Source organism: Lepus europaeus, chromosome 11 (assembly GCF_033115175.1).
Source record: "Lepus europaeus isolate LE1 chromosome 11, mLepTim1.pri, whole genome shotgun sequence".
In the NCBI taxonomy this organism is placed as follows: Eukaryota; Metazoa; Chordata; class Mammalia; order Lagomorpha; family Leporidae; genus Lepus; species Lepus europaeus.
In genome coordinates this window covers 111,956,260-111,968,479 of record NC_084837.1, presented here as the reverse complement: position 1 = coordinate 111,968,479, position 12,220 = coordinate 111,956,260, and the positions used below count along the sequence as shown (strand labels likewise).

Genomic DNA, 12,220 nt, shown 5'->3' with positions numbered 1-12,220 from the left:
ATCACACCCAGCTACGCCAATGTGGGACACCGGCATCTTTTTTTTTTTTTTTTTTTTTTTTGACAGGCAGAGTTAGAGAGAGACAGAGAAGAGAAAGGTCTTCCTTCCATTGGTTCACCCCCCAAATGGCCGCTATGGCTGGCGCTGCGCCGATCCGAAGCCAGGTGCTTCTCCTGGTCTCCCATGGGGTACAGGGGCCCAAGCACTTGGGCCATCCTCCACTGCACTCCCAGGCCACAGCAGACAGCTGGCCTGGAAGAGGAGCAACCAGGACAGAATCCAGCGCCCCAACCAGGACTAGAACCTGAAGTACCGGTGCCACAGGCAGAGGATTAGCCAAGTGAGCCGCGGGGATGCCAGCATCTTAACCACTGTGCTAAATGTCTGCTCTGAATGGATATATTATTATTATTAAGAGGCACAGAGACAGGAGTCGGGGCGAGAGGGGGGGTGAGCACCCCCACTGCCCATTCTGTCTCCAAAGGCCCACAGTAGGCAGGACAGGGCCGAGCTGCAGCTGGGGCCCAGGAACTGAATCGAGGCCCCTCAGGTGGGTGCCAGGGGCCCAACTACTTGAGCCACCACGGCTGCCTCCCAGAGTCTACACTGGCAGGAAGCTGGAACTGGGAGCTGAAGCCAGCGGCCAAGCCCAGGGACCCCACCGTGGTATGCAAGCGTCCTGACCTGCGTCCTAACCACTGGACCCAAGCCCCACCCCCAAGTCCAGCTTTGAGTTCTACTTTCCATGAGCTTTTCCCTTGTTCCCTGGGCCTGGGCAGACCCCCCCCTCCCCCTCCCCACACAGGACAAAACCTGGGGGTAAAACTAGAGTTCCTGAGCCCTGGCTGCAAGCTCAGGGCTTTTTTTTTTTTTTTTTTAAGACTCATTTATTTATTTGAAAGGCAGAGTTACAAAGAGGCAGAGAGAGAAGTTTCCCATCCGCTGGTTCACTCAACAATTGGCTGCAATGGCCAGGGCTGCACTGATCCAAAGCCAGGAGCCTTCTCTGGTTCTCCCACATGGGTACAGGGACCCAAGGACTTGGGCCATCTTCCACTGCTTTCTCAGGCCGTAGCAGAGAGCTGGATCAGAAGTGGAGCAGCAGGGGCTTTACCCACTATACCTCAGCACCGGCCCGAGGGTGTCTTCTAAGAGAAAAGCACATATGGGTTGGCAGGTGGCACAGCGAGTCAAGCCGCCACCTGCAGTGCCAGCATCTCATATGGGCACTGGTTTGTGCCCCAGCTGCTCCACTTCTGATCCAGCTCCCTGCTAACATGCCTGGGAACAGCAGCAGAAGATGGTCCAACTGCTTGGGTCCCTGCTACCCAGGCAGGAGACCCGGATGGAGCTTCAGGCTCCTGGTTTCAGCCTGGCCCAGCCCTGGCTATCGTAGCCATCTGGGGGAGCGAACCAGGGGATGGAAGATTTCTCCCTCTCCCTCTCTTTATAACTCTGCCTTTCAAATAAATTTTTTTTAAGTGAAGCCCACGAGCCTTAAGGACAGCTGCTAGTGACCTTGTCCTTGGCTCCTCAGGAGCCGCTGTCCTTCCCTCCTCGCAGCCAGAAACCCGGCTGACGGGCACCTGTGTTCCGGGTGGGCAAGCGTGCCAGATAGCAGGTGCTGGCATGAAATCCAATCTTTCCTGAACAAGGCTTTCCCAAAAGTGTGTGCCAGGCCGCAGGGGTCGGGGGCAGCATCTGGGCCGGGTGGAGGGAAGCCAGGCAGAGGCCCAGGCGGGCTGGGCTCGGGCCCTGACACAGCCCCGCAGTGGGAGCAGGGTGGCGATCTCTCTTCACACCGGGGAGCCGAGACTCCGAGCATCACCCCTGTGCCTGGTCTGACCTCCGCACTCTGAGGACGGAAGGGGACAGAATCCCCCCTCCCCCCCAGATGTGGCCCCTGAGGCCCACATGTGCAGGGAGAGGCCAGGGAGCAGAGGGATAACTCAGCCCGATGGGGCTTAGTCCCAGCTGTGGGACCTCGCCCCTGCAGCTCTCTCTGCCTGTTTCTGATACTAGGGATAGCAACTATACCTACTGCATGGCCCAAGGTTGTTAGGCACCAAAGGAGAGCCTGTACCCGCTGCCCTGAGAACAGTGCCCAGTGAACCTTAGCTCTCACGAGCGGAGAGCGTCAGAACACCTGGGGGCAGTCACGCTGACCATGACCCTCAGGGGTGCCTGCCCACACTCAGTGCTACCGGCTCCCACCAGCCCCTGCTCCGGCTCTCCCTGGGGAAGCCAAGTCCTCCCCCCAAGACCCAGGCCCAGGGAACCAGCCAGAGGTGCAGGGAGCTCAGTGTGGGTGGTGCTTGGCTCAGAAGCCATGGCTGCCACACCCTGTTCCCCCCCTCACCCTCCCAGACTTCTCTTCTCCCTGCTCTGCCCCAGGGAAGACCTGGGGCTCGGGGCAGGGACAGAGTCCTGGACATAAAACTGGCACGGTCTCCTGGCTGCCCTGGGCACCAGAGTGGCCCCGGTTTCCTGGCCTGCACCTCCTCCACCCCGCCTTCCAGGACAGGGCAGCACCATGATGACTCACCCCGCCCCCACCCCGGGCCCAGCACCCGCCCTGTACTAGGGATGGCCCCTTCCCTCTCTTTGGTATAGAGAGAGAAACTGAGGCTCAGGGGGCCCCGTGCAGCTGTGAAGGTGGGGCGGGGAAGCCGGCCACACACCCTTAGCCCTTGTCCTGTCTGTGGCCACAGGAGAGGGTGCAGGGAGGGTCGGGCGGGGCCTGAGGGCTGGGGTGTCCTCTGAGGGGCTGGAGCCAGCGCCATGGACAGCCGGCTTTACTCCCCAGCTCTCCCTGGAGAGGGCCCCGCGTTTCCCCGAGAGCCGCTGGGAGCTTCAGGCACAGAGTGGAGGCCGGAGGGTGCTAGAGCAAGGCTGAGGTCCAGACCCAGGCCAGGTTGCAGGCTCTGTGCCTGGGCCAGGCCCCTGGACCGGCACCACCAGCCGGGGCCCTTAGTTCGCGGGCGAGAGGACTTGATTCCTGCCAGTGCTGAATCTAAGAAAGCAAGCGAGGAACCGCCCAGCCCAGCTGCCTCACGGAAGGACGCTGGGGCCCCCAGGGCCAGCGGTCGAGCGAGGGGAGGGGCGTCATCCTTTGGTGCAGGGCAAGGTGCACCTTGCTTCCTCCTCCTGCCTGGCAACCGTCTTCATTGTTATCTGTCTCCGTTACATGGCTGGAGACACTAAGGTTCAGCAGCAGAAAATGACTTGCCCAGCCCATAAATAACGGAGCCAAAACCCAAACCCAAACCCAAGCCCGGTGCCCCCTTTCCCTGGTGCTACCTTCAGCCCCCACCCACACACGGCAAAGGCTCCTGCTGGGGCAGGGGGAGGCAAAGTGTGTCCCACGGGACAAGTTCCCTCCCCACCAGGTGACAAAGTCAGCACCCTGGGCAAGGCCCCACCTCCGCCTCCCAGCTCACAGGGGACAGTGGCCCAGGCTACCTCCGCGGTGGTTAAGACCAGAACCCAGCCACCGTCTCCTGGGAGCGGCAGCCCCCACAGCTGCCAGGGGAGCTGGGCCCGGCCCCGCCACTTGTCCGTCGCCTCCACTCACCCAAAACGCATCTCGGAACTGCAGCTGGGGCATCATCCTCGGGTCTCCGCCGGCGACGACGCTGGCGCTGTGGCCACAGGCAGGGCTGCCCGAGGGCCAGGAGCCAGGAGCCAGGAGCCCCGGCCAGGCCTCCTCCCCTTCCCTCCACCGGCCGGCGCCGGCTGCAGCGCTCAGGAGGCAGCTGTGGCCAGAGAGAGCTGGAGGGGGGGAAGGCCTGACCTGTTTCCTCGGGACCGGGATCAGCAGCAAAATGAGGAAGGAACGGTGTCCGGCCCGGCCCTTGCCAGCCCTGCGGGGCCAGAGGGCACAGCCCGGGAGCCGGGGAGGGCAGCCCCAGGGAGGCCAGGGCAGAGGGGCGATGAGGTCTGTGCAAGGCGGTTTGTGCAAGCGCCCCGGGCGGGCCCTGGCCCACAGGAAGTGGAGGCGCTGAGCTCCCCTGTGCGGCCCGCCCACCACCTGCCGCTTTGCTGCCTGTCTCTGCTCGCCCTTCCAGCCCCTGTTCCCTCCAGCCTCGGGGCTGGGGACCCAGTGAGGGTGTGGACAAGCAGGGCCTGGGACCCTCCCCAACCGAGCCCCAGCCCAGCCTGCCCCCCCAGGGGAGGCCACTCTCCCCACCCCCAGCCCTTCATCCTCAGACCTCTTCCTGCCCTCAAAGAGCTCCCGGTCTGGGGGCAGACCCGTGCCCCAGGGGGCAGTGGGGCACAGCATGGCGGGGGTAGGGGGAGCAGGCACCCTTCAAGAGCTTTATCCAGACCTTGCGCCACCCCCACACAAACGCTGCTGACCACGGGGTCTGGGCTCCGGGAACCTGGCTGGGCTGTGAGGGAGGCAGAAGCAGGATTCCGGAAACCCGGGGTGAGGCCCTCGCTTTCCATAGCCGAGGGACCCTCGAACTCCGAGTCTCTGTTTCCCCACGGGCCCCCCAGAGTCTTCGGAAAGGAGGTGGTGACAAGGTCCTGTCTGGAATTTCGGGTGGGAGGCACAGACACACCTCTCCCGCGCCCGCCGAGGAGCCAGGGCCTGCCCACCCCACAGCAGCTCTTGGTGGGGGGCCCTGAGGCCCGGGCACACTGGCAACACAGGTGAGTCAGATGCTGCCCGCAAATTGGTGCTCTCGCTGTGGACTACACGTGAGCACTCAGCTGCCAGGCAGGGGCACGCCCAAGCAGCAGACCCAGGTGAGAACACTGCCCTGGAGCCCCCTCCCCTCGGGGGTCCTCCGGCTTGGCCTAGCAATCAGCTCCAGCTGTCAGACACCTGCTCAGGTGGCACCTGCTGGACAAGCTGAAATCACTTGGAACCTCAAAGGCCCTTCCCGGGGCACCGCCCCTTCCCTCCCTGGAGCTGGTCCTCCCTTGGTCAGACGGGGCGAGGTCTCGGCGGGCAGAGGCCCTCTGTTAATAGTGGCCTCCCCCTGCCCCCGGGGGCAGGATTCTCCCCAGCTGGGCTCCTTTCCCTGCCTCTGCAGGCAACCTCCCTGTCACCTTGTAGAGATGTCTGCCTCAACAGTCTGGCTGCACACACACACACACACACACGGGCTCCTCTGTCCCCAGCCCCCCCTCTGACACACCTTGCTCGCTCCTACCCTACGCTCAGGAGCCTGCCTTTCCCAGCTGCGCTGGTCCAGACAGGGCCGCGCTGGATGGATGCCACGCCCGTCGGTGGTGGCTGGAGCCACGGAAGAAGGAAGTGATGAGAGGAACAGCTGGAGAGACGCTGAAGTCCTGGCCAGAGAGCGCCCCTCCTCCCGCCACCCTCACCTTTTGCACCTCCCACACTGGCTGCTGGCCGCCCGGCTCGGCCGGCTCGGCTTCGGTGCGCTCACCAGGTCATCAATGGGCGTCTCTCCCGCCCTGTGGGGTGCACACTGAAATTATCCCCACTTTGCAGGTTCAAATACCCTGTGATTAAGAGCTTGCTGCAGTTCCTCTAAGGTCGCGCAGCCAGTAAGCGGAGGCCCGGGTCTCTGTCTGATGCCAGCAACATGCATTTACACTCCACAGTTATCTTTCACCGGCTGCCCTGTTTTAAAAAAAGCTTCCAAGCTGGGCATTTGGCCTAGTGGTTAAGCCCCAGCTCGGGACACTGACAGCCCATATCGGAGTGCCTGGGCTTGAGCCCTGGCTCCCCTCCCAATCCCATCTTCCTGCGGATGCCCACCCTGGGAGGCGGCAGGTGGTGGCCCGTGTGCTCAGTCTCCCCGGCTGGAGGAGGACGGTCCACCTGCTCGTCCTCCGCCGCCATCGGCTGTGGCTCGGGGCCCCCTAGCTGGGGCTGTGCTGGGTGCTGGAGCCAACCTCATCTTGCTCTCAGCTCAGGGCCTCCTGCTGGGACCTGCCGCAGGGCTGGGAGCCCACGGGGGAGGCAGATTCGCTCTCTGTACAGACGGACGACAGGTTCCAGGAAGATCTGTGTGGGGAGGGCCTCGGAGCAGGAGAGACCTGAAGAAGGAGTTGTCTAACACAGGGAGGGGAGCAGGCAGGGGCAGTGGCCGCCCACCCGCAGCGCAGGCCTAGGCCCCCTGGGGAGAGGCCTGTCCTGGAAATCAGAGCTTTCGAGTGAGTCGCAGCTGCTCCATGAGCTCCGGGCAGCAGGCGGTGGGGGGCCCGTGGAGCCCAGCCTCGTGTGCACGGCGCTGAGCACAGCTGCCCAGGGGGAAGTGGGGAGGCAGAGACCAAGAGTGCAGCTCAGCTTCGGAAGCCGCTCGGGGAGCAGCTGCAGGGACCCTCATTCCCCGCACCTGATCCCCGCATTGCTCCCTCCCAGGGCCAGCTGCTTCACTGGAGGAGGCCGAAGTGGGTGCTAACATAATAAAAATGGGAAGCAACGGCTGTCAAGGGAAAGACACAGGGGTTAGTGCTCCCCTGAGGGTGCTGTCCCACCTGCCTGGGCTTCTGTATTTACTATGAGTTGTGGCACTCTGGGGACCTCCCCTCACCCAACCCCCCTGCCACCTGCCTGACCCAGCAGGGCTGGGGAAGTTGACCCACCTGTTTCCCCTCGGTGTGACCCCGGGCCGGATAGGCTCACGTGTGACAAGCAAAGGAGATGTGGGAAGGTTTAGGTCCCTAAAGAAACCGTCTCCCTTACAGCAAGGCTGGGGGGAGGGCCCTCCTGCTTCCCACACTCTCCGAGAAGCCTCCTAGGAAAGAAACAGATACCACGGCCTGGGCCCCGCCATGCTGGCTCTGAGGCTCTGCCCATGCCAGTGCCCCGTGCCAGTGCCCCTACCCTAGGGATTCACCCTAGCCCCTGCTAACTTGGTTCTCCCTCCACTGATGGGGGAAGCAGATAAACAAGTTCCCTGAGGCTGAAAGAGGGGCTGTCAGGGAAGAGACCCGGAGCTGGGGCTGCACCCTGGGCGCTGTTCTGGAAGAAGCAAACAAGTGTGGAACTTTCTGGAGAGGGGAGGAGACTGCAGAGAGGGGTCTGGAGGCTCCTTGCTGACGTCCAGGGAGCCAGGCGGCCCTGGTGCGGAGTTTGGTTTGGAAAGCTCAGGGGCAGGAGGCCTTCGCCCGCTGCGCTGGGATGATGCCCACTGCCAATGTCCCCCACCAGCGTTTACTGTGCCTTCCTGGCTAGGGGCCTGGAAATGTGCAAGGCCCTGCTCCTGCAAGTCTGATGGGGGAGGCGGCCCCGCGTGCATGGCCACCGGCAGGAGGGAGCTGGGCCTGAGCAAGGCGATTCCACCTCATCCTCCCAGGCGTTGTGGCCCCATTCAACAGACGAGGAGACCGAGGCTCAGAGGAGTCAGTGCACCTGCTGGAGTCCCCACGGGTGAGGGCCAGGGCCTGGGGCACAGGCCCCGGGAGGACGGCGAGGAGGAAGTGCAGGGCGGGGTGGGGCTCGGGAGGCCCAGTGGGGGCCCAGGGTGTGGCCCTGGGCGCTGAGGATGTGACACAGACTCTGGTTCTCAGTTTGCACCAAGCGAGCCGTTGCAGAAGCTGAGCGCCTTCACGCCTTCGCGCCAAGCCGACTGGGAGCTTTGAGAGTCCCAGCCGCAGCCGCCCACGCCGGGCCGGTCAGGATTCCCCAGGTGGTGCTGAGGCCCAGCCGTGTGGGCAGGGGCCCTCCAGGGGGGGGCCCAGGGATGCCAGCCAGCAGCTCGCTGCTCAGAGCCCCCTCTGGAGGGTCTGTGTGAGGGAAACCCAGGAAGCACATCCCAGCAGGGTGCCCTGAGCGCGTGGTGGCTGGGGCACCGCAGACCAGAGCAGGTGCGGTTGCTTTATTTTCTAAAAATAGTTACCTTACTTATGAGAGAGGGTGGGGGGAGAGAGAGAGGGAGAGACTTCATTATTTAGATAGGGAAACTGACGCTCAACAGGTGGGAGGGGCCAACTGGTCTGATTGACAGGGAGGGCGGGGCAGGGAGAGTAACCACTCCCTCCCCAGCTGATTCTGCTTCCTTCTCTCCAAAGAGCTTCCCGCCAGCCGTCCAGCAGCCGCCCCAGCTGATCAAGTTTTGAGCACTTAATTTCAGCTCAGTGCCGGGGAGGGTCTAGGGACCACCTGAAACCTGGGGTGCAAGGCGGGAGACCCCGACCTCAGTCTGGGCTGAGAGTGGAGCAGGGAGCCCTGGCGTGCGGGGGTGGGGGGGTAGCAGAGCCGGGTCAGAGGTGGGGAGAACTCAGACAGCTGCACCCCGCCTGAGGCTGCTGTAGAGGAAACAACAACCAGAGACAAGAAAGACAAGCAGACCCCTCCCCCAACACTAACTGTGAAAAGTGGGTGCTGGCCGTGAGGAGTGAGGCAGCACCCACGGGATCCTGTCTCGGGCGGGAAGCCGTCCTAGGATCTGCGTCTGTAACTCCATCTCAGCTCTATCCTATCAATCAGCCTGCCCCAGGGGGCCCAGCGGCCATTGGACGTGTGGGCCTAGGTCACGTAGGCGGCAATGTAAACCCACCAATGCCGTGACGGCTAAGGCGTGACGCTGATGAACCTGTACATGTTGTAGGAAACTCGGGATGGTGGCTCGGGTCTCAGGAGCCGACTCCAGCCGAGCCCCTGGCGGTCCTAAACCCCTTGGCTCCTCCGCTGTCTCTGGTGCCTGTTCGAACAAAGGGTGTTTCCCACTCAGGTTTCTGTCCCAGGGCCTCCTGCTCTGGAGAGCGCGCAGGTGGGCGTGGTGTCTAACAGGTGACTAACAAGGTGTTTAGAGCCTGCCCCCACCTGTGTCCCACAGGCAGCCCAGATCCCCCTTCAGGAGGGACCGGACTTGCTGTCCCAGGCCACGTGCTAGGGACACACAGCCCAGTGGGAGCTGCAGCTGCCTCTCCACCCCCTGCTCCCGCACGTGCCCGCTCTGTCCTGGCTTCCCCGGGCAGGGTCAGCCTCTAAGCGAGCCCCTCCCCTGTGAATCCCCTCCAACAATCCTCCAGGAGAGGCTTACGGTCCACCTGCTCCTCAGAGCCCCAGGGCAGAGGAGCAATGGGGGACGGGGAGTCACTCACGTGTTGTGGGTGGTGCCAGGCCGGAGGGTGTCCCGGATGGAAGGACCACCCATGCCCAGAGACTCACAAGGCTCTCACAGGGAGCTGAGCAGAGAACAGGTGCTGGTTGGCCTGTTGGAGCCCCCTGGTGCCCACTGCTGCCCTCAGGACAGCCTCTGGCCACCTTATGACCCTGGACTGAACCCACCCTTGTCTTCCATCTCACCCTTGCTCCTGACCATTCCTATGCCCCCACCCCCACCAAGCTCTCTCCCTGTGTCTGTCCTGCCTCCCCATGCAGCCTGCACATCTCTTCCTCACTCTGTTCTGCCCCCAGTGCCCCTTTGCCCATTGTCTCTGACCTCAGCCTTGGCCTCTGCCCCACTACCATCCCTGAGGCTCCTGCAGGCCCGGGGCCGGGTCACTGCAGGGACACAGGTTGGTGAGGCCTGACCCTGCAGCATCCCCTTCCTGAGGGCTGGAGGCCACTATTATGCTCCTATAGTGTGCCGGCCCGGGGCTGTGTGTCCTCAGGGGGTCACCACACCAGGACGGATGAGGAAGCCGGGCTCAGGAGGAGGTGGTGGGAGCAGGAAGTGTAGGAGCTGGGCTGCACCCCAGACCATGCGCAGGCTCCCCGCCTTCTCTTCTGTAACCCCGGGGCCCCCACACAGGACTGGCAGTGCCACCCGGCTGCAGACACACCAAACTCAAAGTCCCTGGACGTTCAATGTGGATGGATGTTAAATAGCGCATATGAGGACATGTCAAACATTCCACGGGAAATCAAATTTGAAACCTGCATATAACAAGAATCTTCAGAAATGCATGGAAAATGCTTACTATAAAAAAACCAGGGAAGATTTCAAGTTTTTTACACCAAAATAAATATCTTTTAATTCTGTTTTCCATGAACTTTTTGAAGTGCTTTTTTACGGTGTTCCTGGAATTGTATGACTAGAAATTTACTGCAAGGAGGTAACAAGAAACATGGCGGGGTGAGGGGACCGGCGCTGTGGTGGAGCAGGTTAAGCCACAGCCTGCCTTGCTGCAATCCCATATGAGCAACGGTTCAAGTCCCGGCTGCTCCACTTCCGATCCAGCTCCCTGCTAACGCTCCAGCGAAGGCAGCAGAAGATGGCCCAAGTGCTTGGGCCCCTGCATCCACCTGGGAGACCGGCTTAGAGCTTGTTGCTCCTGGCTTGATCTCTCTCTCTCTCTCTCTCTCTCTAACTGCCTTTCAAATAAATGAATAGATCTTTTAAAAAACAAAAAAAAGAGAGACATTGGGAGACAGATATGTACAAAAATGTTCCCGACAGTGTTATTTATCACAAGGAAATAACAAATCAACAGCAATGTTCAAGCTTAAATTGTGCATTTGCTTTACTGAAAATACAGCCACTGAAAATATTTACAAAGGGCTTTGTAATAACACAGGCCCAATATTCATGATGTAATGCCCCTTAAAATAGCAGGTTATAGCATTATGCAGATTGGTTTTAGCCATAAAAATGCACTCTGCAATGAAATAAACAAGGAGTGAGCCTGGGGCAGTTCTGGGTGGCAGGCGCCTCTGCTCGGTGCACCGACTCCAGCAGCAGTTTCCAGTTTCACTGGGCTCTGCGTGTCTCTCCCTGCTGGGCTAGGAGCACCTGAGGCTCAGTCCTCTCTGAGCCACACCCAGCACAGAAGGTGGCCCTGCGTGCAAACTCCACCCACCTGGGGCAGTGAAGGCGCAAATGAATGAGCAAAGACAGGGACGCGGGGGAAGGGTAGGCTCAGACCCCAAGCCACTCACTTCCTGGGAGCCAGAGCCTGCGGGAATGATAGGATCTTAGAGGCCCCTCCCGGCTTCTTCCCCAGCCCCAGCTCCGGCCCCGGCCCTGGGCCTGGGCGCCCTCTCCTCCTCACTGCCGACAAACCGGCAAATCCGAGCCTTGCAGTCCGCCACTCACACTTGCAGTTGGCAGGTGGCAGAGCCGACACACAAACTACGCCCGTCTCAGCGAGGAGCCTGCAGCATCGGGAGCCCGGGGCTCCCCCTGGGTCACGGCCCTGCTGCTCCTCCGAGGGCTCCACGCTTGCTTTATGCTCAGATGTTCCAGGACACAAAGCACCCCCAGGAGCTCACACCTGGGGCTCCCCAAATCTGGAGCAGCTGGAGCCCTGGGGGGCGCAGGACCGCAGCTGGCCATGTGGCAGCGGCACAGGGAACAGCGCCTGGCCCTGGGGGTAAGTGCACGTCCCCACACCTCCCACAGCTGTGTGCACAGGGTTGCTGGCCACTGTCCCTCCACAGCCTGCACCCCGGGGCTGGCATCTGAAGGTCATCAGAGCCTCCAGGTGGCTTGGTTCAGCTCCAAGAAACACAGTGACACGGCCCTCCCGGCACACAGCCGGCTTCAGGGAAGCCATCGCAACAACAGCGATCCCAGCCCAGCGAGGCAGCCAGGGCCAGGGTGGCAGCCCGCTCCCCAGGCGGAGACCCCGAGGGAAAGACAGCAACTTTCTACAGCGGCTGACCACCCAGCGGCCAAGTGGAGAGGCAGGACTGAGTGTTCTGTGCTGTCCTCCCAGAACCCGAGTTTGGGCTAGTTTTTCCGCCAGCGGCCAGCGGCAGGGCTCCAGGGAGTGCGGGATGCAGCCTGTGCCCGCCAGGGGTCTGCGGGTCAGCGGAGCAGGGGCAACAAACCAGGTCCGGTGCATTAGCCAGTAAAGGAGGCCGACAAGGCCGCAGAGTGCCCGGATGAGGCCACACTGCACAGGGGAGACACCTGAAACACCTGCTGAATGAGTGACAGGTCGACTGGCTCAGTGAGGGAGGGCTTTCACTTCTCCGATTGTGGGGGAAGGAGGCACCCACCCTGCCTGCGTGTGTTATATGACCACGCTGCGACAGGTTCATGGGGAAGGAAGGAAGAGGTGAGTTTAGGAGCAGGCATGTGGCTTAGAAGCTAAGACACCCATGTCCCACATCTGACTGCCTGGGTTCAAGTCCCACCTCCTGACTCCAGACCCTGGGAGGCAGTGGTGACGGCTCAAGGGGTTGGCTTCCTGTTACCCACGTGGGAGCTCCCAGTTGCAGCCATAGCAGGTTAAGCCACTTCCTGCAATGCTGGCATCCCACGTGAGCGAGGTTGGAGTCCTGGCTGCTCTGCTTCTGATCCAGCTCCCTGCTGATGTGCCTGGGAAAGAAGCAGAGGATGGC

General features: G+C 61.8%; 1 protein-coding gene across 2 annotated transcripts in view; it reads right to left on the bottom strand.

Annotated features, from left to right (window-relative positions):
• The window catches only part of PSTPIP1 (proline-serine-threonine phosphatase interacting protein 1), a 31,256-nt gene extending 27,345 nt beyond the window's left edge, over nt 1-3,911 (bottom strand). The window contains exon 1 of one of the 2 annotated variants that reach the window (XM_062206399.1): nt 3,575-3,911. In XM_062206399.1, coding sequence (XP_062062383.1) covers nt 3,575-3,610 — 36 coding nt within the window. In that variant the 5' untranslated portion in view covers nt 3,611-3,911. The remainder of the gene's footprint in view (nt 1-3,574) is intronic. The other variant, XM_062206400.1, reaches the window with a different exon arrangement.
• Between the last annotated feature and the right edge of the window lie 8,309 nt (nt 3,912-12,220).